Source organism: Amaranthus tricolor, chromosome 14 (genome assembly GCF_026212465.1).
Source record: "Amaranthus tricolor cultivar Red isolate AtriRed21 chromosome 14, ASM2621246v1, whole genome shotgun sequence".
NCBI classification, from domain to species: Eukaryota; Viridiplantae; Streptophyta; class Magnoliopsida; order Caryophyllales; family Amaranthaceae; genus Amaranthus; species Amaranthus tricolor.
In genome coordinates, this window is record NC_080060.1 from 7446652 (window position 1) to 7472171 (window position 25520).

Here is a 25520-nt window from a genome sequence, read left to right on the forward strand (position 1 = left end):
TTGGTTTTATTTAGTTATGTATTGAATCAAACCAAAGAAAACTTACAACCCTACTCACCTACCATCCAAATAAGGATAAAATAGATAAAAGTATATTGAATCTTAATTTTCTTAATTTTTGTTGCAAATTCAAACGGAGTATTTATTTTTTAAATATTTTCAAAAATTCATTTTTTTTTCTGTCTTTTCTTAATTTGCAGAAAAAACTTATTTTGGGAAAAAATCTGGTTGGAAACAGGAACCACTCTATGTCATCAAATATTTTCTTTGGTTTTATACTAACATACTGGCTCTTTCTCAAATGTGAATTTTTTTGATGAGTTTGGCTCGTTGATTCATTTCGTTAATTTTTGTTGTATAGGCAAGCTATTTTTGAAAAAAAAATAAATTTTATGTTTTTCAGTCTATAATACTCTACATTTCAATATTAATGCCATTCATCTCAAATCTTGTTTCCATAATTTTGGAATCATATATAAGAAATAGTATATAATCATATGGAATCTTGCTTTATTTTTCTAAAAATCCAGTTTTTTAATATGTAATTTTTATAATTTTTCATTTAGTAAAACTATATATTTAATAAACCAAATAAAAGCATTCATTAACAGATTGTATAGATTCACATTAATTAAACTAAATTAATATAATCAACATAATAAAAAAAATATAAAAAAAATAAAGAAAAAAAAATATTAAAGGAATCCCATCTGAAACAGAATGTCCGCCTAATACCTGTTTCCTAATTACCCCTTTAGCCCTTTTCCTTGATTTAGATTTTTTTTTTTAATTCTACAAACGCCTATTCTTGCAAGTAAAAGAAATTGTGATGCTATTAAGATTCTGGTATACATTGATTCAAAGCAAAATACTACAAACCAAGAACAGAATTCTTGCCTCCATTTCAGTTATGTCAATGAGTTTTATGTCAACTGGTTTCATACAATATGCCCAGATGTATTTGCTGAATTTCATTTTCCATTACCTCATCCAGAAACCAGCTTTAACACGATGATGACAATGTTTGTGATAATCAAGGGCAATCTCATGTATTGAGCAAAATATATAAGCTCCACAGCTCGTTGTTTAAGCGACTTTCTCCTGCCCGCTATAGCCTCAAAACTCAACCCCCTTGGTGCAAGGAACCGATCCTCATTCAATATTGCTAATGCATTTGCAAAGAGTAGGAGCCCTTCAATCAGCGTCCACAAACCCATTCACTGCGAACCAAAAGAATTCTGTCAACTGAATAGATGAAAATTTTCAAAAATACAACATAGCATTGAAACATGATTCACAAATCTTCCCTCAAATTGCAGATTAAAAGCGAATTATGGTCAGCTTTTGTAAATTGTTTAGCCATTTTAAACGAATCCCTAATTCAAAAGCAAATTAGCTTGTTAATCATGCTACATTGGCATCAAAACGTAAATAAACCAATCAATCAAATGGAGTTACAAAACAAAACAATCCAGATTTTGACTGCTTAATGACACTGTTCTGTATCTGTCTGTCGTCAAATTGTTTTTGAGCAGCTCCGGCTTTTATTCAAGCGCACGAAAGCACTTTTATATAATGCAGGACAGTTTCAATCAACTTGATATATAATGCAGGCAGCTTCAACCCGACAAGTCCAGCTTCAAACCAAATTCAAACCAATAAGTATCTAGTTACCTCTGCAATGCTTATCTCATAAAGAAATGTAAGTATAACATCATTAAATCCCTGATCATGGAACCAACTAACATCAAAATTGAACTTTCCATTTGCTTAAAACAGTACTAATTGGTGGTAATGCGAATGATTTGTAGTGTAAATTTTCATAATATGTATCAAAACATTCCCATGGCCATGTTAATGAAAGTTTGATCATAAAAAATTATTTTTTTTCACAATTTTTCATTACCAAGTAATACCATATAATCAAATGGTAATGTAATAGAATGAACTTTGTGAAGAAAATAAGATTGTTAAAGAAGAAAAAGCATGACTATTGTCAAGAGATATTCCAATAAAACTTACACTAATCTTCACATTACCATTCCCGGCCATTTAGTGCTGTGAGTATACTACAATAAATTATGAAAATTGATCCTTTATAAGACATTCAGACAGTTGTCACTCTGAAAGCTCCCACAATACCTCATTTCCCTCTCAATTTACGACCAAATTGGCAATCAAGGATCAATATTAAGATGAAATCTATCTTTAATTATAGTAGCATCCTGGCCCTTTTGGTGGCTGTGTAGAGTTAGCATCTGGTATGCTCAGCAGTTATAGATCGCATCAACAATTGCAAAGTTAAAAACATAATCTTGCAAACTCATATGTACTCCAATATATTTTCTCTGTCTAATACACAGCATTGCAAGAATCAAGAATATATATATAGTGATCTAAATCCTACAAATACGGAATAAAATTTAAATCAAGTTAAACACATCAAAGACCAAGAAATTAAAATCGAAAAGCACGAAATCGCCAAAAATTGGGAACTATGCGCAAAAATAAACGGATCTTATTTGAAAAGTAAAAAGCGCAAAAAAATTCATTGCAATAATTGTAAACAAATTACATCAAAACGTTAAAATGATTTGCTGAGTGCAGCAAAAAAAAACAACGAAAATCGGAAGATTAAAAGGGATGAAAGAGATGAGTACCTCGCGACCAAGGCTTTGAGATCTGTAGAGGTTAGAGGAGTGAGAGGAAGAATGATCAAATGATAATCACCACCTCACCGAAGGGAAATTTTGAAGCTAGTAATTAAAATAATTTCATGAATTTATTTTTTTTTTCTTATCAGATGATGGACTAATTTCGTTGAGGGAATTACTTTTAATGATATTCAAATTAACTTTAAGGATATTATGCTAATGTATTCTTAATAATTCGGAAAATTTAGCTAGAATAATTTAATTTTTTATTGATTTTTCTATAATAATACCAATTTTTGATCATAAATAATCCGAATTTTAGAGTTACTTAGCTAAAAACATTATTGCCTAAATTGTGACCGATTTTTACAGGTTAATTGTCACACAAAAAAAATCCAAAAATCAAATGACTTGTAGGATAGGTAAGAGGTAATCTTAGTGCATTTATAGCAAAGACCCTTTATAATTGAGATTATTCATAGTTAATCAAAAGTTGAGATTATTGTAAGGAAATCAGTGAATGATTAAATTATTCTAGGTTATTTTTACTAATAATTACTGTAAATTATTAATAATAACTTCATATTTAGATGGAAAAAAATTAATGTAATCATGACACGTGACACAATAACATTTACGAATTAATCAATATTTTGTTCTTTTGAGTGAGAGAATGATTAAATCATTATCTCACCTGAATTTTCTAGATGAATCCTAAGTGAATGTATTAAGAGCAATTACATTCATTGTTTGATCATCAAAACTTTAAAAATATGACATGATCAAACAATTATCGTATGTATCATCTCATGTAATGAATGATTCATGTAGGTTAGTGAAATGAAAAACTAGTGGGGAGGAAAGGGAGTTTTGGGGGATTGGAGCAGTGAGGTATTAGCTTTTTAGCGACTTGTATCGAATCAAAGCAATGGGGGGGAGCAAATGAATATTTTATAAGGGAATTGAGAGATATTTGTGGATGAGACAAAAAAATAGTTAAATGTGTAGACTCTATCACAAGCAATACCTTTGTGTTTCTTGTCAAAACAAATAAAATAAATGTTCTCATTTAGAGCCATTCGTGAGAGTAGTTTTGAGATGCAACCGCCTACGGTCCAGCTCATGAAGAGACCCAAATTAAGTAAAACAAGATGATTGAAGTAAAACAAGTATCATGAGATTTTTCTATCAAAATTACACTAATTTTTCATTACTATTCCCACTATTTAATACCGACTACCAAACAGACTGATAGTCTATTGCTTGTGATAGACGAGGCGCGAGGTCCCAGCATAGTCCAGGGTGAGAAGCAGCATTCACCCATCTTCCAAATTACCATAAGCAAATAGATGGGAGGTTAGAGACTTACAGATATTACAACAGTTAGAACTTGGCCTAGTTGCACCCTTTTGGGTAAAACACTATATATATACTTGTACAATACAAAATTACAACAGTATCCTACATGGATTAGCAACTCTAAGATAATCATTTGTTCTTCATCTGCTTCATATTTGGTGAGCCACAACCATTAGGATTTGGGAAATTTACACCCTTCTGTTGACTGGGTTACTACCTTTGTTTTGTCATTTCTTGGGGACGGCTCAGAAGTGCGGATTTGTTGCTGGATATAATCCTTGAAAGCCATATTATCATCAATTGGTATTACACCAGTAAGAGTTTTGAAGGCAAAATCAAGGCACGGATCAGACCACAAGCTTGCTGAAAAGAAGGATTCAAATTGGGGCTGCTCAGTTTGCTTGTCAATACTGGTCAGTTGTTCCTGTGATCGATCTTCTGGCATTGTTTGCCCCTTGAGTACATTCTTAGCCTTATTTCTCAGCAATGTATCCGTTGAGAGCTCTGATGATTGCTTCATATTTTCAGAGAAGCCAGGTGGAGTCTCCAACTGCAAATCATTGAGATCCACTAGAATAGGTTTTTTGGTTGATTTATCAATGTTGTTCCATGGTTCTCCTCGAGTTGCATGCACAGTTATCGTATTCAGATCAAGTGTGAACTGCTTTTCTTCTTGGTATGGTACGTCGTCAATCTTGTTCAATGATTCTCCTATAGTTGGGAGCAAATTGATATCAAGTGTGTGGCGTTGTTTATCTAGGAATGTCAGGTCATCAATTCTGTTCGACGGTTGTTCTTCACGAGTTGCAAGCATAATGTCCGTGCGATGCATTTTTTCTTGGAAAGTTCCATCGAACTTTTTCAATGACTGTTCTCCTTGAGCTGCAAGCAAATCTGTCTTCAGATCAACTGGGTGATGAATTACTTCTTGAGAAGTAAGCTCATTTTGTGTATCCAAAGCCTGATGCCGTTCATGACACTTCTTTAGGACTGATTCCACAGTGCAGGACTTTCTACTTGTGGCATGAAGCACATCCTCTTTCAAATTTTTCCTGTCAACATCCTGATGCATTTGATGTAATTCGTTTGGAGCTGATCCTAAACAAGAGACGGGCTTGGTTCTGGACATCTTTCTAGTTGTGGACTGAAGAGCATGCTCTATGGGTATTCTGTGGAACACTACTTCAGCATCAACACCAGCAAGTCGTTTAGAGGACCGAGAAGGCACATAAGACAGTTTCACATTCTTTGTTTTCTTTTTGCTAATCTGAGCTTTTCCACTATTGCCATGGCTCTCCAAGGGTACTACACCACATGAAGATGTGGACCGAAGCGCACGCTCAATGGGTATTCTGTGGAATACTACTTCAGCGTCAACACCGGCAAGTCGTTTAGAGGACCGAGAAGGAACATAAGGCAGTTTCACATTATTTGTTTCCTTTTTGCTAATCTGAGCTTTCCCACTATTGCCATCCTGTATAGCAACAGGAACAGGGCTGTCCAAGGGTAATACACCACTTGAAGGAGATGTGGACCGAAGAGCATACTCAATTGGTATTCTGTGGAACACTACTTCAGCATCAACACCAGCAAGTCGTTTCGAGGACCGAGAAGGCACATAAGGCAGTTTCACATTCTTTGTTTTCATTTTGCTACTCTGAGCTTTCCCACTATTGCCATCTTGTATAGCAACAGCAACAGAGCTGTCTGAGGGTAATACACTATTTGAAGGAGATGTGGACCGAAGAGCATACTCAATGGGTATTCTGTGGAACACTACTTCAGGATCAACACCAGCAAGTCGTTTAGAGGACCGAGAAGGCACATAAGAAAGTTTCGTATTCTTAGTTTTTATGCTACTTTGAGTTTTCCCACCATTGCCATCTTGTATAGAAACAGCACCAGGGCTCTCCAAGAGTAATACACCAGTTGAAGGAGATGAAAAGGGTTCACCCTTTCGGGGAAAGGCATATTTTACATCAGTATCTTGGACTTCTACAGGGGTGCATTTGGTAACATCTGCAGCTTCCCTAGTAGTAGAATCCTTCTCCAGCAATTGTCTCACAACTACAAGCTCTTTGGAATTACCGGTGGATCTAGATGAGACAGTATTCCGGTTACGAGTAGAAACACCAGCAGAAGGCCGTTTCCCTACTCTGGAGGAGCTTTTGCGTTTTCTGCTTCCAGCTTCTTCAATGACTCCAGCTTCTGGCAATACTTGGATACTTGGTCCACTACATCCTTCAATCGCAAAGAGCTGTATAGTGGATTTTCTGTCCAGAGCCTCTTCCAAGTTACAAAAGGATGTCTAACAAAACAAAAGAAAGCAAAAAAAATGCAGGTATCAGCCAAAGTAATACCCAAACAGAAGTGCTCACACAGACGGGGCTCAAAAGCTCTAAATGGCCACTAGATTTTTTATCAGGAAAAGACCCAGTATAACAAAAAGACATTTTTTGTCAAAAATCCTATACTAAATTGGTCAATTATATACCAATAAAGATTTACATGTAGAGTGCAAATGATTATGACAGAGATAAACATGACCAAAACAAATTAGACATCAATAGTGTACACGAAGTTTATACTTCCAAAATTATGGCACTTCCTTTTTACGACCTCATTTGGCTAATAGATTCTTTCTATCCCCTCATCACATCCTTAACACTCTTCATTTCTTTTTCTCACATGGTATCCTAATTTATGTCTCCCATAGTGCAAAAATGCGATAACAGCCACAGCTGCGATAGCAGAATAGTGATGCAGTAACAGCCTAACGGCAGTGATGCAGTCATCGTAACGTAAATATATATCAAAAGTATGAGATACCCCTTGCTACGGTCTAAAACACAACACCTTCAAAGCGCAGAAAATATCGGTTCTTTTTTTAAAAACCATTACAACGTGATCGATGCGGCTTGCTTTTGCACTATGATGCCCTTTCCTATGCTTCCATTGCAAAAAGTACAAAGGAAGTACAATTTTATTGGAATGACATCAATATTATCCATTACTCCTTTTTCAATAAAAGTTGAACACTCAACATTCATTTACTTTGGTAGTTTATAGAATAAAAGTCAAAGTAAGGTGAAGTGACAAGCTAACAGATCATGATGTCAAAGTCCATAAGAGAATATCTTCCATACAAATGAGCTCCCTCTCAGGACTGATAAAGTTGGGTATACAGGTAGGCAACTGACAACACTTAAATTTAGATGAAAAACTAGTAATAAAGAATAACATAAGAAGTTATAAGAGTTGGTAAAACATTAACTATGGTAACCAAGAGTACTCAGTTCCGAATACCACGTGCGACTCATTTTAAGATCTTTTTTATGTTTTCGTTTTTTAAAACATTTGAACAGCTAACCCTAAATCATTTGACCCATTTCGCTTGCCTATCTAATGTCTCCCCACCTACTGAAACTCCCTTGGCACTGAAACTTCCTCCAGTCGGCAGTTGTCTCACTGCTCACTGAATTCTGCATTCTCCTGGCGTGGCTTCACCATTGGTTGTCGATGTTTTTGATGGCGCAGGACAGCTTCTTTCTCTCAAGAATCTTCTAGTTTTTCTGTTTTAATTTCCCCTAAACTCTATTACTTTTTTATACTTGCATTAGTAGTTAATCTGGTTTAGAAGTATGTCGTTTTTCGATTTGAGTATCAAATTTGGGTAGGTCCGTAATTTTATATTTTACTTTAATCTCTTGCTTATTTTTAAATTTCAAATGAATATGACCATATTAGTTTTTATCTAATTCTTGATTTGCTTCGTCTCAGCATTTATGCTTATTCATTCTTGAATACAAAGCAATTAATTAACCATTATATTTTAGTAAGAAAATTTCACCAAATGGATTATGCAATTGTTTGTGATATGTGATGGTTTGTTAGAGTATATAACATATCATTGAGGCATCAATCATAAGCTTAAGTTTTTGGTTGAGTTGGTTTCTTTGACAAGTTTGTTATATTCTTGTATCGGAAGATGAAGAGTTCACATCCGGCCTTCTCATAATGTGATATGTAATAGTTGGTTATTTGCTCGTACCGAACAATTGACAAATCAAAATATTGTTAAATGAGAATTTTCTTTTTATTATATTGTTGACATCACTTTTTTTATCTCCGCTACTCCCGAGATGATGCGCCGCACGTGGAAGCTAGAAACATATGGTTAATGATGATATTGTTGCTGGTCATAATTGAAAGTTAAGATATCATAGGCAAACCCTAGTTTGCTTATTTAAAAAACGATACCAATCAAGACCAATAGGGTGTTAAGCAATGGGTTATTGGCCGGTTTAGTTGGATTGTTTGATCCGTTTGTTGGTTATTAAGCTAGATGTAAATGTCATTTACAGTAAACACAAAGTCGCAAACATCATGCAGAGCTCTAAAAGCAACTGTAAGGAATCAATTATATAAATATATAAGATATTCAGAAAGGAAATTTCCAGAAGCAAGCAGTAAGATTGTATGAGTATATTTCTGTGAATATGGAATAACAAGGATAGTGTACCTCACTTCGAGAGGAGGCTCTCTCCCAAAAATGAGCAAGCTCAATAACAAACTTTTTTGATACCCAATACAATGCATGCATCAGGTATTTAAACAGAACTAAAATAACAACCTGCTGACATCACTAACAAAATAATGATATCATAATATATTCAAAATATTAAATAATTAATTCTTAGTTGTCCTCTTCCTTGTATATGTGAATAAGATTGGTGGTTTATTGGGCTAGCCCCGTTGAGTCCTTGCATCACCTCCCCCACAAAGAGCCACCTTGTCCTCAAGGTGAAAGTCAAGAAAGCGAGCATCTAGAGAAGCATAGTCCTCCCAAGTGGCCTCAAATTCTGGAAGGCCCTTCCATTTGACCAGCACTTCCGCAGTTACAGCTCCTCAAAGAGCCCTTCCATTTGAGTCCTTGCATCACCTCCCCCACAAAGAGCCACCTTGTCCTCAAGGTGAAAGTCAAGAAAGCGAGCATCTAGAGAAGCATAGTCCTCCCAAGTGGCCTCAAATTCTGGAAGGCCCTTCCATTTGACCAGCACTTCCGCAGTTACAGCTCCTCCAATAGACTCATTACGAACCCCCAACACTTCCTCTGGTTCAGCCACCACCATCATATCCTCATTTAGTGGAGTAGGAATAGTAGGGTTCACCTGAGCAGAACCTACTGCTTTCTTGAGCTACGAGATGTGGAAGACCGGATGTATCTTGGCTTCGGGAGGTAAGGCTAACTTATAAGCCACCTTCCCAATTCTCTCCAATACTTCAAATGGCCCAAAGTAACGAGCAGCAAGCTTTTCATGTAGCCTGATAACTACATATTTTTGGCGATAAGGTTGCAATTTCAGAAACACCAAATCCCCAACAGCGAATTCCATATCCCTCCTTTTAACATCAGCCTGGTGTTTCATGATTTGCTGAGCCCGTAGTAAATGAGCCTTCAAATCATCGAGTATGGCATCCCGTTCCTGCAACTGTTCTTCAAGAGATGAATTTGCAGTGCTACCCTTCTCAAAACGGATCAAGGTAGGAGGGTCTCGACCATATAGGGCTTTGAAAGGCGTGCATGATATTGAGTTGTGATGGGAAGTATTATACCAATACTCTGCCTAATCCAACCATTTACTCCAGCCCTTAGGCTTATCTCTAATGAAACACCTAAGATAAGTTTCAACCCCCTTGTTCACCACTTCGCTCTGACCATCCGTTTGTGGGTGGTACGCTGTGCTCCTTTTCAAGTAAGTGCCTTGAAGGCGAAATAACTCCTGCCAAAAGTGACTCATGAAAATTTTATCGCGATCTGAGACGATAGTGGAAGGAAAACCATGTAATCTGACAACCTCGTGAACAAACACTGCTGCCACCCCTTGGGCCGTAAACGGATGCTTTAGAGGAATGAAATGAGCATATTTAGTTAAGCGATCCACTACCACCAATATCGTATCGTAACCTTGAGATTTTGGCAGCTTCTCAATGAAATCCATAGTCAAGTCTTCCCAAACCTGAGATGGGATGGGTAGAGGCTGTAGTAATCCTGCCGGGCTAAGGGTTGAGTGTTTGTTGCGTTGGCAAATAACACAGGAGGATACGTATTTAGATACACAACGCCGCATCCCCGGCCAATACCATTCTCTAGCCAAACGTTGATAAGTTTTAAAATCCCCCGAGTGACCACCTATGGCTGAGTCATGATATTCCGCCAACAATCTCTTGACCAAGTTCGAATCACCAGGAATGACCAACCTGCCCTTGTATTTAAGATTACCATGCTCAATATTATAGCCTTTAGGCACCACTTCTCCTTGTTGAATGGCATTAACCAATTGCTGAATAAATGGATCCGTGTGTAGTTGCTGTTGGAATTCTTCCCATTTGATTCCTCCAGCTGAAATAAGAGTGTTGCAAACTATTTCGGGTTGTTCCTTACGGGACAACGCATCGGCCACCTTGTTATGAGCCCCCGGTTTGTACTGAATTTCAAATTCATAACCCAATAATTTACTCATCCATCTTTGATACTCCGATCCCACTTCTTTCTGAGCCATAAGAAACCTGAGACTTTGTTGATCTGTGCGTATAATGAATTTCCTTCCCAAAAGATATTGGCGCCATTTCATCACTGACAGGACGATTGCCATCAGCTCCTTCTCATATACTGATTTTTGCCGAGCTCGCTGCCCCAATACCTTGCTGAAGAAGGCTAATGGATGATCTAGTTGCATAAGAGCCGCTCCTACCCCATAACCAGATGCGTCTGCTTCAATGATGAACATTTGATTAAAATCTAGCATGGCCAAAACCGGCACCTGGGTCATAGCTTGCTTTAGGGTTATAAAGGCTTGGGTGGCCTCAACACTCCATCCGAGCTGATCTTTCTTGAGTTGGGCAGTTAGGGGAGCTGCTATGGAGGCATAACCCTTCACAAATTTGCGATAATAGCCCGTTAAACCCAAAAATCCTCGGAGCTCCCTAATGTTTGTAGGGACAGGCCATGAAGTAACTGTTGAGATTTTTGTTTGGTCCACCGCCACCCCAGCTTGTGAAATAACATGCCCCAGATACGCCACCTCCTTCTTCCCGATGTCACATTTCTTCCAATTTGCGAATAGTTGATGATTAGAAAGTAACTCTAATACTTGTTGTAAATGCAGTTTATGTGCCTCCCATGACTTGATGTAAACCAAAATATCATCAAAAAAAACCAATACAGACTTCCTCAAGTAAGGTCGGAACACCTCATTCATAACTGCTTGGAATGTGGCAGGAGCATTGGTCAATCCGAATGGCATCACCAAGAATTCGTAGTGACCCTCGTATGTACGGAAGGCAGTTTTGTGGATATCCTCGCGTCTCATTCGTATCTGATGATACCCGGATTTTAGGTCAAGTTTACTGAACACCGTAGCACCACTCAACTCATCTAATAATTCATCTATGACCGGAATAGGAAACCTGTTTGGGACAGTTACCTTGTTGAGTGCCCGGTAATCCACACAAAAACTCCATGACCCATCCTTTTTCTTCACCAACAAAACCGGGCTGGAAAAGGGGCTTTGTGAGGGTTGAATTATTCCCGCTGTCAACATGTCTGCAATTAAGGACTCTATCTCATTTTTCTGTCCTTGAGGGTATCTATAAGGTCTCAGGCTAATAGGATCAGTACCATCTTTGAGTACTATGGCATGATCATGGGCTCTCTTAGGAGGTAAACCCGAAGGCATGTTGAAAACGTGTTTAAACTCCTGCAAAACCACATGTAGTACTAAGGGAATTTGCCCCATATCCAGCTCATCATTTTTATGTTGATCACTTGACATTTGGTTAAATTCCACTAAGTACCCTCCCCCTTCCTTCTGCAAGGTTCGTATCATGGCTTTCAATGAAATTTTAGTCCTTCCCAGTGAAGGGTCCCCCTTAAGAGTTATGTGTTCACTCCCCAGCTGAAATTTTAAGGTTTGGGTTTTCCAATTAGTCATTATGGTTCCCAACTTTTCCAGCCATTGAATCTCTAGAATAACATCAGAATTTCCCAAGGGAAGAGGAAGGAAGTCCTCGATGACAGCCATACCTGGGAGTTGCAGACTAACTCCTTTGCACAGCCCTGTCCCTTGTACGGATTCCCCTGTTCCCAATGACACGCCGAACGATTTTGTAGGGGAAAGTGGAACACCCAGCGTTTCGACCACTTCCCTTGATATGAAGTTGTGCGTAGCACCCGGATCAATCATCACTACTACTTCCTTGCCCTTTATATAGCCCAGCATTTTCAGAGTGCGAGGGCTTGTAAATCCCATCACCGAATTGAAGGATATTTCGGGCTGTAGTTCCTCCGTCATCTCTGTATTCGCCATCTCCTCTGTTTGCCCCTCTATATTTACTTTCGACTCCTCTCCATATTCATCATCCTGTGAAATCAACACACTAAGCTCTTTTCGACGACATCTATGGCCAATGAACCATTTCTCGTCGCATCTAAAGCATAATCCTCTCTCTCTCTTCTGTTGGACTTCCCGTTCCGTTAATCTCCTTATTTCTCCAGGTTTTTGGTTTATATTTGTGGGAGTGAAGGTTTTACTTTGAAGGTGGGGTATAATTTGGTTATGAGAAGTAGAGGAAGGATTCGTGGAATAGGAAGATGAGGGAAAGGTATTTAGGGTTTTTGGGTTATATTTTGAAAGAGGGAAAGTCAGGTTTTGGGCTGTATTTTTGCGAGGAGGCCCAAGTCTCAATTTCTCTTCCACTTTTGCCGCCAAGTCCATTGCGTGGTCTAAGGTTATTGGGCCTAGCAACCTTATTTCGGCCCGTATTTCTTCCTTAAGACCATTTATAAATTGCCCCATAGCTATTTCTTCAGGAACCCCTTCTAATGGAGCCAAGAGCTCGATGAATCTTCTGCGATACTCATTTACTTCTCCTAACTGGCGATTGTTCAACCACTGTTCTTGGAGTGTGCCGGTGGAGGTGGATCGGAATTTTCTCAGGATTAATCCTTTCATTTCGCCCCAAGTGGTCATAGGATGACGCTTGTGCTCCCATTGATACCAAAATAGAGCGTCACCCTCCAGCGCCACCACCGCTGCCTCCAACTTATCCTCCTCTGAGAGCCGATAAAACTTAAAGAAACGTTCAGCACGGAGGATCCACCCATCTGGGTTCTCACCATTAAAGGCGGGCATGTCCAACCTCTTGAACCTCCAGTTAGCGTTGTTAACATGGTTCGAACCCATAGCCCCATCATCATGATTACGAAATTGATTTGGCGAACCCCGAGGTGGTGCCCTAGCATCTGATTCTCCTGACTCACCTTCGAAACGAGAGCGTAGGGCTCCCAACGAGTCACGCACCTCTCGCTGGAAACACTCCTGATCTTCGCGACTGTGCGCCACCTTCCCCTCCAACTGTAGTGAAAGGACAGTCAGCCCTCGCCGGAGGTGTTCAAATAGCTGTTGTTGCTGCTCAACTCGTGAATTAGCTAGGGCATTTGCGATCTCCTCAGCCACGATTGAACGCATCTCCGTCATACCTTGTTCCAGTTGTTCGATCCTCTGATTCACTGTGGAAGGTGCCATTGTCCCTGTTCACTGATCGACGATGCTCTGATACCAGGTTTGTAACGAATCAATTATATAAATATATAAGATATTCAGAAAGAAAATTTCCAGAAGCAAGCAGTAAGATTGTATGAGTATATTTCTGTGAATATGGAATAACAAGGATAGTGTACCTCACTTCGAGAGGAGGCTCTCTCCCAAAATTGAGCAAGCTAAATAACAAACTTTTTTGATACCCAATACAATGCATGCATCAGGTATTTAAACAGAACTAAAATAACAACCTGCTGACATCACTAACAAAATAATGATATCATAATATATTCAAAATATTAAATAATTAATTCTTAGTTGTCCTCTTCCTTGTATATGTGAATAAGATTGGTGGTTTATTGGGCTGGCCCCGTTGAGTCCTTGCAGCAACTTCAAGGGAATTTCCTCATTTGAGAGTAAAGTGGACTACTTAAAACAGAAGAAAGGTAGCTGTAGTTTATTTAGTATTATCACAGAAGTCTTACAGAAGAGTTTCCAGCAGCAAAATTTGTTCGGACACTGATCTGATTTCTCCTCCGACGTGCATATCTACTGATCTCTCCCGTCCTCACATAGTGTAGTGCTTCCAATTTCGATTGAAAAACCAGTCTACTGGTAGGATCAAGAAAGTACTGTGATAATTTTGATTCATAGTCAGCTAAAAATCTTGGTTATAGCAACATGAAATGAACTCTGTTACTCAAACTCTTCACTTCTATCTTAAGTACGAGTCGGATTCTTGACACTAGGACATGGGCAAGACATTTGGACTTCAATTTGGTTCAAAATCTCAGGAAGTTCTCATAAAATAGCCATGTCAAACACTTAACACACGAATGTGTTTGACATGCCCTTAAATACAAGAGTCCTATTAATATGAGTTGAATAGACAATGCAATGAATCATATCAACCTCCTAGGTTTTCATAAGGGATAATTTACTTACGGAATCTCTCCTTAGAACTTTATCTCCGAGCATTTTAATTTTGGTTTCCTTGATCCATCCAGATGGCAACTCTTCTTCAGAAGTCCTTTCCATTACAACCTGCATAACATTTCCAAGAACACAGCTGCGGAGTAGTTAGTGATGCTTTAAATTAAAGACCAGCCTCATGGGAAGTTACAGCAGCAGGCACACTGAGCCAAAGAAAATAAAAAGTATACATATGAAACAAAAGAGAATAAGGGGAACCTTTACTTTTCTTGAAGGAGTACTCCTTAGAACACGTGTTTTCATAACTTGTGACACCTCTGGCTCTAAATTGGACTTGAGAACACTTGGTGGACCAATTAACATCTAACATGGAAAATATACTCATCTCAAAAAAACTCATGCAAAATAGGTAACTCACATTAGCTATATACCTTAAGATTAAGAACATCACATTTCTAAAACAAAAGTACACGGGCATTAAACAAAGAGCAACAACATGATGCAAAATAGATATTCAGATTAAGAAATCCTTCAAAAGCAAACTACCACAAAAGATGGGTAATAAGAACCTATAGCTCAGATGCAAGAACCTTACTGAAGCAGTCTCCAAGTAAAACAAACAATTTTTGGTAACTCAAATGCAAGTAACCACAAAGTTGCAAACATCATGTAGAGGCATAGAGCTCGAAAACCAACTTCAAGGGCATTTCCTCGATTGAGATTAATTGAACTACACAACAGAAAGGTAGCTGTAGTTTGTTCAGTATTATCACAAAATTCTTACAGAGATGTGTCCATCAGCAAAATCTTTTACAACACTGATCTGATTTCTCCTCCGATATGCATATCTACTAATCTCTCCCGTTCCCACATAGCGCAGTGCTTCCAATTTCGATTGAAAAACCAGTCTACTGACAGGATCAAGAAAATACTGTAATAATTTTGATTCATAATCAGCTAAAAATCTTGTTTATAGTAACATGAAATGAAACTCTTTACTTTTACCCAAGTAACCGTGTCGAAATCTTGATAATTGGACATGGGCTAGACATTTGGACACTTCAATTTGGTTCAAAATCTCAGGAGGTTCATCATAAAATAGCCATGTCACACTTCAACACAAATGTGTTTGACATATATATAGAGAGAGATGTAGATTTAAATAAAAAGGATACATAAAATAAGAAGGATTCCTTTTAGTTAATATTTATACAGAAAAGGATAGTATATTATAAATTAAGAACACTTTTTCATATTTATAACATAGTATCTTTTTCTGTGTACATAGTGACTTTTGCAATAAAGTATTTTTGGCTCGAATCGATCATGACCATAGGTTTTTTTATCTTATTGAAATTAAGGGTTTAGAATACTTCTTATCCTTCTTATTTCGAACACCTTTCTTATTGGATCCCTTCCCTATATATATATATATATATATATATATATATATATAGTCAAGTTCCAATGAGAACCAAGCTTATATGAGAACCGTGAGAACCAATCTCTCTGATAAAAATGTGTTACTTTTTCAAATAAAAGGTGTTACTTTTGGACAAAAAAATGTTACTTTTGTTTTTAAAAAAATCTGGTACTTTTTAGCAAAAAAGTATTACTTTTAGAAAAAAAAATATAAATACAAAATAACACATTTTTTTCAAAAAGTAACACCTTTTATGGTAAAAATGACACCTTATTCTGAGTTTTTTTTCAGAATTTTTTTCTTAAAGTAACTTTTTTTGCCTACAAGTATCATCTTTGATGTCAAAGGAAAAGTAACACTTTTTTGCCTAAAAATAGCACATTTTTAGTAAAAAAGTAACACTTTTTTGTCAAGCAGATTGGTTCTCATGGTTCTCATATAAGAATAGTTAACTTCTTCCTATATATATATATATATATATATATATATATATATATATATATATATATATATATATATATATATATAAAGCAAACCTTGGTTTCATAAGGGAGGTTTTACTTACTGAATCTCTCCTAAGAACTTTATCCCCACGCATTTTAATTTTTGTTTCCTTAATCCATCCCGATGGCAACTCTTCATCTGAAGTCTTCTCCAAAACAAACTACATAACATTTCCAAGAACATAGTTGCATAGTTAGAAATAGCATTAATTCAAAGATTGGCCTCATAGGAAGTTACAGAGTTACAGCAGCAGACACACTGAAAAAAAAAATAAATATATATATATATATATATATATATATATATATATATATATATATATATATATATATATATATATATTATCTATTATCTATCATCTATTATCTATTATCTATTTCTATTATCTATAAAATATGGCTAAGGTGAAAACACTATTCATTTCAACAAAAATGAATAGGGTTTTCACTATTCATTCTCTTTTTTCTCCTATTTTTCTACTTTTTCATTTTTTATCCTCTCATTTTCATGCTTGTTCTTCGCTTTTTCCATTTCATTCTCAAGTTTTTTGAAACTTTAAATATATATTTTTATTTGTGCTAATATGAGATTGAAATCAAAATTGACATTGAGGGTATCCTTAATTTTGATGAACCCTAATTTCATTATGTTCAATTCATTTATCTTTTTGTATTCATCTTATTCAATTCCTCAAATCTAATTCTTTTCGTAAAATTAGCTTAAATTATTACTCATGTCTGGTTATTAGCTTCAATTCCTCAAATTTTATTTACTTTCATATTTCTCAAAATAACTCAAATCTGGTTATTTGCTTTAATATCTTTTTCTAGCTTTTCGTAAGTTTATGTCTGGGTTTTTCTTTTCAATTATGTCAATTGAATTTCATTGTGGGTTGAATTTGCGTTATTTTAGGTTTTGATTTTGGGTGTTTGAAAATTGATGTATTGAAATTATTTGCTTTTCTGGGTTTTGATTTGGGTGTTTGGAAATCAATGTATATATTACTCATGTCTAGTTATTAGCTTCAATTTCTCCGATCTTATTTACTTTTATATTTCTCAAAATAACTCAAATCTGGTTATTTGCTTCAATATCTTTTTCTAGGTTTTCGTAAATTTATATCTGGGTTTTTCTTTTCAATTGATGTTTCATTGTGGGTTGAATTTGCTTTTTTTAGGTTTCGATTTTGGGTGTTTGAAAATCAATGTGTTGAAATCATTCGTGTTTCTGGGTTTTGATTTTGGGTGTTTGAAAATCAATATAATATTACTCATGTCTGATTATTAGCTTCAATTTCTCCAATCTTATTTACTTCTATATTTCTCACAATAACTCAAATCTGGTTATTTGCTTCAATATCTTTTTCTAGGTTTTCGTAAGTTTTTCTGGGATTTTCTTTTCAATTATGTCAATTGAATTTCATTGTGGGTTGGATTTGCGTTTTTCTAGGATTTGATTTTGGGTGTTTGAAAATCAATGTGTTGAAATTATTTTGTTTAATTTACTAGCATTTTTAGGTCCAAAATCTGTGGGAAACGGAACACAGCAAACATTGGCATTTGTTTTGATGGTTCCGATGCTTGCACCCTGGAGTGACATTTCATGTGAGAGAAACAAATGCAGAAAAGGGAGGACATTGAACTGTGAATTTTGATTTGGTATGATCACATTCGGTATTTCAGTTAGGTTTTTATAGGTTTCTTTGGACCCCATATTGATCTAAAGTTTGATTTGTTGATACTGAGAACATTCTATTATGATGTTTAAAAAAGCTTAAAACTATGATTGTAACCATTACCCATTTTTCCTATAAGTATAAATTATCCACATGCTCACGTTAAACAACACACCAGTTCTCATCATCTCCTCACAATCATTTCAACCCATCGCACCAGCTCTGTGCACCAATGACACATCAACTACACAGCGACACCCCAACGTACACCTGCAGCCCTTGCATACTTCACATCTTTGTAATACATTGATATTTCAATTTTTTATTCGTATTTGTTAATAAAAGTGTAAAATAACTTGGGGGACCGCGTGCGTAGCACGCGACCACACAACTAGTATATATATATATATATATATATATATATATATATATATATATATATATATATATATATATAGAATAAGAGAATACGCCCAACCTTTACTTTCCTTGAAGGAGTACTCTTTCGAACACGTGCTTTCATGACTTTTGGCACTTCTCGCTCTAAATTGGACTTGAGAACTCTTGGTTGATCAATAAACCCCTATCATGAAAAACTTACTCATGTAAGAAATGCTCAAACAAAATAGGTAATCACATTTAGCTATATTACTTAAGATTAAGAACAATCACATTTCTCTTAAAACAAAAGTACATAGGCATTTCAGATAAGGACATGCATACTGAATTCCTTAATATTGAAAATTAATAGCATCTGAAAAAACTTCATGTTTTCCTAAACAACCAAAATTGGAAACAATTAAAAGAAAATAAAAAAAACTTGACGCACATTTTTTTTTTCTTATTGAACAGTTTGTACACAATATTACCTACAACTAAACTTATTACATGCAATATCGATAGGCAATCCTAACATTCATTAACAGAAGAAAAGAACATAAAAGGCATTTTATGCATGTGGCCATACATCTTCAAATCCCAATTATGATCATTGTTCACGGATTTGAGATGCAAGAATTATTACATACACAAATGACAGGAAATTTAATAAATATCTCAATCCAAATCATGAGTGAGACTGATAAAGTTGCAAAAATCGTCACATCAAAATTATACACCATGAGACAGGTATATTGGAAATAAGAACATATTATAACAAGTTGTCCTGAATCCTACATCCAAGATAAATTTCCAAAAATCTGTTGTGATGCAGAGAACAAAAGAATTTGTTCCATACAGGGAAGGGAAACAAAGATAGTACATACAAACTGCAGCAGAATAATAACAGCTAAGTCAATCAGCTTATGGTTTCAAAAGATAATGAAACGAACATTGCAGGAAGAGTGGCTGATACTTACCTTGTTCTTTCTTCTAGATGATCCAGCACTGCGTTGTTTACTTTTAAGATATCGCAATACTTCAGGCTTCGAAAAGAATTTAGCTTCAGTAGATGGATCGATAAAACACTGCAAAGAGATATGTACATTAAGCGAACAACACCCTTACAGTTCCTTCTTTATAAAAGCAGGTTGGTGCAAGTTACAGCATTATCTCTTCTACAAGGGAAAATACGAACACAAAATTCATGATATCGAAAAAAATAAGGCATACAAGTTCCCGTTTAAGGTAAAAACAAAGAACTGATTCATAAAACAGAAAGGAAAACCCATAAAACCATATTTCCTGGCAACAATTTATCAAGATATACCACAACCTGTTCTTTGTGGGAATACATTTTCCAAAACTTGCGGTGAACTCCAACCAAACCAAACATTCCTTTAAGAATGACCAAACATATTTTACACCATTGATATTTCAAGTTAAGTATTCCATTTGGAAAATACAGAATGAGGGAGTGGCTCCACATACATACTTTTCGGGAGAGAGCCAGAGAAAAAGGTATGCCATACAAGGGAAAGTGTGCAAAAATAAGAATAACTGTAATTAGGAATTACAATACTGAATGGACTAAAATGAAAATTCGGAAGATTAATAGCACTTTGTTTGGATAGAAGAAATAGGAGGCAAAAGAAGAGAAGAAAAAAAGGAATGTGCTTTCACATGTTTGGATGGCATATTAAGGGTGCGAGGGAAATGGAGAAAATGGAGAGATTTACGAGAAAGAAAAGACTACAGGTAGTCTTGCATCCAGCAGTTTTTTAAAAATCAGAACATAAATCCTAGCTAGTCCATCAGATACGACTTGGCAGCAACATGTCAAAACAGTATATTAGAGTTTGCAACTGTGTCTGTGACAGCAAGACCTTGGCCGAAGAAGGAGCAATGGAAGGATAACAAAATCACTTCGATGCAAGACATCATGGTCCCACGGAGGAAGAAGATCTGAATATTAACAGCTCCCTACTTTTCCTTCGCTCATCTTTTTTTATCCAAAGGAATAGATTTTCTACTTTCCTAAGATCCACCTCCTTGCTGGTCCATTCTTTTTCCACCCTTTATAATGTTTTTGACACAAGTTGCAATAAATGCAGAGAATAATATAAAGCTAAAAGTAACACAGAGAACCCTGTCTTAAAACAACTTAAACAGTAACATTTGTCTAGTACACACCAACATCTTCACAGTGTTACAGTACAGGTGAACGACCCAAAAATACAACAGATGAATTATGCAACATCTACGTAATAAGCTCTGCACTTTATACTAAGCTTAACATAACTTTCAACACCTATAAAAGACCTTTGACAACATAGATACAAGACTTATCAACAGAAGCACCAACCGTAGGTCTTTCCCATAAAGCATTTAATGAAATTTCTATGAATGAGTAAAGTTTTCAAATCAAAACTTCTATTGCAAGCCAAAGCTCACAACTATCAACAAAAGAAACAAGCAAGAGATATAACTGCCATAATCACGAATTTGGTACCTTATACTCCATTCCCATTTTGGTACCACTCTTCCGGATTCTCCTTTCTATGAGCCAACTGGTGGGTAACCACTCAGGACAATCTGCTTTAACAACCTAAACACATGAAATCAAGTCATCAGCAAATCAAAAAATGAAAAATACAAGACCAAAACAGATAAAATGACAATCATACAATTCACACGCATCTGTTCCTTTGCAGAATTCTTTTCAGCGTGCTCACTAATGAAAAACTTTACATTGTTGAGTATGTTGACGCATCCATCTTTAATGCACTGAAGCACATTAGGTTTTGCGTAGAATTTTTGTCGTGTTTTTGAATTGACGTAGCATTGTAAAGTGTGAATCAGGCACAAGACTATATCTCAGAGATATATCATATCGATTACAAATATATAGTGTATTAGACATTGACATCCTTTCTCCGACCTCCGTCTATAGATTACTAGAAACCATAGTGCAACATATCAATTGCATTTACCCATCACAACCACATTGTAAACATCCTTTCAAGTATTCAACTTCATGCATGTAAATCGCAAGTTTACTACGTTACATTACCGATAGAATACAAAACAATTTAAGGGATGCAATCAAAAGATGTCCAATTTCATGGACAAGGATGTGACGCATATATAGCGGCCAATAACTAGATATTCAAGCAAAACAGGTTCCGCCAAGAAACAGAGTCTACTATGACCAATTCTAAGATAGCTGCTAAATTATGCCTCTATCCTTGAGAAAGGCATAAGCACTACTAACAAGCCTCATATCATTATCATTCAAACAAGTATCCAAAACTTTCTGATCTTTATCCTTCTCCATTAATGAACCAATCCTAGGATAGCTGCTAAATTATGCCTCATATCCTTAAGAAAGGCATAAGCACTACTAACAAGCCTCATATCATTAGAACTCAAACAAGTATCCAAAACTTCCCAATCTTTATCCCTCTCCATTAATGAAAGATCAAATTGCAATGAAGACCTCGTTGTGACTTGGGTTTGGAACTTTGGCTCTCCAAATCAATGGTTTTTAAGAATTTTGATTCTCTAGCAAAGTCCTTATCTTTCGGTACTTCTTCATATTCTTTCCACCCTTTCAAGGCTCTAACCATTTATATAGATAATTTGTTGACTTGGGAGTTCCCAAAATGATATTGATTGTTCATATGATGGGTTTTAAGGATTTAGAGAAAGGGAAAATAGTTGAGTTTAAGAGAAGATCCGTCTCAAATAACAATTTTCCATCTGAAATTCAGTCCTACTAAAATTCTTTATCAAAAAGTCCCTAAATATTCTCACCTTCGAGTGTTCATGTGTCTTTATTTTCCTCTCTTCTACTCTAAACACATTCCTAAAAGCTTTAATCTCGATCTACTCCTTTGTATCTTTTTGGGGTATCCCCCAAATCTTAGAAGATATAAGTGTTATGATCTATCAAGTCGAAAAAGGATTATTGCTCGACATTTGGGTTTTGACTTTTGACGAGTCATCTTTTCCTTTCTCTAGAATCATCTCCCTTTGCCAAATTTGCATTTCCTATATGAAATTGGAAATTAAAGCCCACAACCCCGAGTTTCAAACTTGAATCCACAAGCCTCGTGCTCCCCAAGTGTTCTTTCCATGTGCAAGTCCAACCAATGTCTCCATGTCTCCTTCCCCAACTCCCACTTTACATAACAACCCCGCCCCTTCATCTTCGTATTGGACCCAACAGTGGAAGCCCTATCCAACCCGCTTAAAGCGATCCTCCAACACAACCCACGCTTCCTCTACAAGCACCACGCATGACTACTCACAGTCAACGTGGCAGAAACAAATCCAGCCGATGCAAATGCGTTTTCAAAATGGTTGCGATGTCGTGGAAAACGGCTATAACGGAAAAATAACGCCAATCGCGACCGATGCGGTGTGATTTTTGAAAAAAAAATCTCATCAACAAAGTTTTGAACTTATAATTGCATTTTTGTTGGTGAGCTACTATTATTATGCAATGATATGCAACTAGCTATTACAATTGCAATATTTGCGATTCTTTTAGTGTATAACTAATTAACTTATTAGTTATAAGTTATGTATTTTATTTATCAGCTAAAATTATGAGTAACTATAATTTAAGTAATTGTAATAATTAAAGTTAATGGGTATTAGTGAAATTTTAATAGGAAGACAAACAACGTTGTAACGGTGAAATATCGTTATAACGGTAAAATAACGGGCGTTATACATTACATAACACTCAATACGGCGTTGTGACTGTGAAATTTCATGCACTATTATATAACGGGATTTAATGTCACGACAACTTTCAAATATGTTATATAACGGAGTTACGTACGTAGCATAGGAGTTTGTATTCCATGAATCCAACCCTAACTAAACACACCAGCTCTTCTTCCATTCCCCTCTACCTTAAAACGCATGACAGTGCTTCTTGATCTGGAAACTAACTCTGCAAGATGAATATAATTCTTTAATTGAATATAATACTTAGGAACTAGTTCCGTGACTTCGGGATGTGAAAGTTATTCGCTCTTTAAGGATTTTTTGGTATAAAACAAAAAAGCGAATAGGCCATTTAAAAGATATAAAGCACGAGTAGTTGGAGATGATAAGTCTCAATGTGAGGGAATTAATTGCGAGGAAACTTCCAGTTTCATTGCCAAAGCAACAATTATGTGCTTAGTCTTAAGCATTGCCTTATCGAGGTCTAGGTCCATTAATCAACTCGATGACAAGAATGCTTTTCTTCATCAAAACTTAAATGAAATTTTTTATATGTATCAACCTATGGGCTTTTGTGGTCCCAACTGTCATAAACTCGTAATCATGTTGGTTTGCTGAAACGGTCATTATATGGTCATAAGCAAGCATCACAAACACGATATCAATGCTTTGTCGATTTAGTTGCTAAGATTGGTTTTTCTGAATATGCCATGACAAATTTAGAGCCTCTCAGCTATTGTCTTGGCATAGTGAATATAATCCTTCGATGATATCATTCTTACTCCCTGAAATACTAGAGCGTGTAGGCATGTCAAGCTGCAATTCAAGAAAATCTTCTCCGACTTATGTACATACCTCCGGCAAGCTAAGCCATGAATCTGGACCTTCATATGAAGATCCAACACTCAATCGGTGTTTAGTTGGATATTTTTTATGTCGACCAACAAGTGTGTCGTTTCATGCATGATCCATAATAACTTGTATATATACTTTAACATTAATAAGAATACTCAACCACAAACATTTGCTCTCTATGCCGCTCTCATTTTGCAGAAGTTGCAAAATGCATGAAATTTAATAATAAGAAGAATTGGGTTGAAAAATGAAAAAAAGCAAGTGGATGATAGAAATGATTGGTTAAGATAGAAAGATACTATAAATTTGTAGATAGATTAAAAGTAGGAGGGTGCAACCATTGCCAAAAAAAAAAAGGAAAGAGTGTAAAATCCATCAGACAAACTAAAATGGAATGTGGTGCAAATATATTGGTGTAACTCCTGATATTTTCAAGTTTGACAATTATTTCAATGAATCGATCTCAATATACAAGCATTCAAATAAAGAAACTCAATAGAGGGGGCAAATCCCTAAAATTCAGAAAACAGAAAACCCTAATTTAGCAATAACAAAACCATCTGAAACAAAAGAGCAAAGTCAATGATTATGAAAGAATACCTTGTATCTACGGCCATTGTTAACCTTAATAGTTTCTTTCCAAGCAGGAGGAGGCCAATTTGACTTCTTCTTCAACTCCATTGAAAGATCTTTTGTGAATTCTCACTTCATTATTTCCAGTGTTTTGACTGTAGAGAGAAAGAAAATATGAAAAAGTGAAAATTAATAAAAACAGGATCCAAATTCGGACAGCTTCTATAAAACAATACTCAAGTCAAGGGTCAGAACTCAAAAGTACCATTTATTTTGCCATTTCTATTTTTTTAATTTGTACCAAATGATTTTCAATGGTATTTTTGAATTTTGCTATTTTATTAATAATATCTTAAAGTTTTTTTATTATCAATGATATCTTTATATTGAGCATCTTATAATCGTAACCTTTTTTTAACTTTTTCCGTCCAAAATCGTTAACTTTCTTTTATATTTCAAATTGAAAAATAAAATAAAAAAAAGTTAAATGTTTTGGACAAGTTTGGAAGAAAAAAGTTTCAAAAAAAAAAGGTTATGGTTAAAAGACGCTCAATAATACAAGGATATCATTGATAAAATAAAAAATCTTAGGAGTACCATTGATAAGGTGCCAAAACTCAGGGGTACTATTGATAATTTTCGTAATTATATGTCTCTCATTTAGCATATTTTTTAAAAATTGTCTTTTTAATATATTAATTTAATTTAATTTTTGGATAATAATCCATCATTTTCTTTAAATTTCATTTATACATTTTAAATCTCTTTTAATTTTAATTTTTATCCTTATATTTCATTTTTTATGTTCACTTATTACAAAAAAA

The 25520-nt window shown here is 35.7% G+C and overlaps 2 protein-coding genes across 7 annotated transcripts; both read right to left on the reverse strand.

The window, feature by feature from the left end:
* Window positions 1–598: 598 nt before the first annotated feature.
* On the reverse strand, window positions 599–2812 carry LOC130800537 (uncharacterized). The gene is made up of 2 exons (XM_057664129.1): window positions 2661–2812; window positions 599–1220 (listed from the first exon to the last, which is right to left on the reverse strand). The coding sequence occupies exon 2, from the start codon at window positions 1215–1217 to the stop codon at window positions 987–989; it is 231 nt and encodes a 76-aa protein (XP_057520112.1). The 5' UTR covers window positions 1218–1220; window positions 2661–2812; the 3' UTR covers window positions 599–986.
* Window positions 2813–3809: 997 nt separating this feature from the next.
* On the reverse strand, window positions 3810–24927 carry LOC130800538 (uncharacterized). Of its 6 annotated transcripts, none has more exons than XM_057664131.1 (10): window positions 24724–24927; window positions 21041–21136; window positions 19509–19616; window positions 18629–18733; window positions 16537–16635; window positions 15333–15479; window positions 14813–14911; window positions 14561–14659; window positions 14101–14247; window positions 3810–6321 (listed from the first exon to the last, which is right to left on the reverse strand). In XM_057664131.1, exons 1-10 carry the CDS (start codon window positions 24802–24804, stop codon window positions 4186–4188), a joined length of 3117 nt encoding a protein of 1038 aa, XP_057520114.1. In that variant the 5' UTR covers window positions 24805–24927; the 3' UTR covers window positions 3810–4185. The 6 variants fall into 6 exon arrangements, with proteins under 6 accessions (XP_057520114.1, XP_057520113.1, XP_057520118.1 ...); XM_057664130.1 differs by having other exon boundaries at window positions 14807–14911; XM_057664135.1 differs by lacking the exon at window positions 15333–15479 and having other exon boundaries at window positions 24724–24897.
* Window positions 24928–25520: the final 593 nt, after the last annotated feature.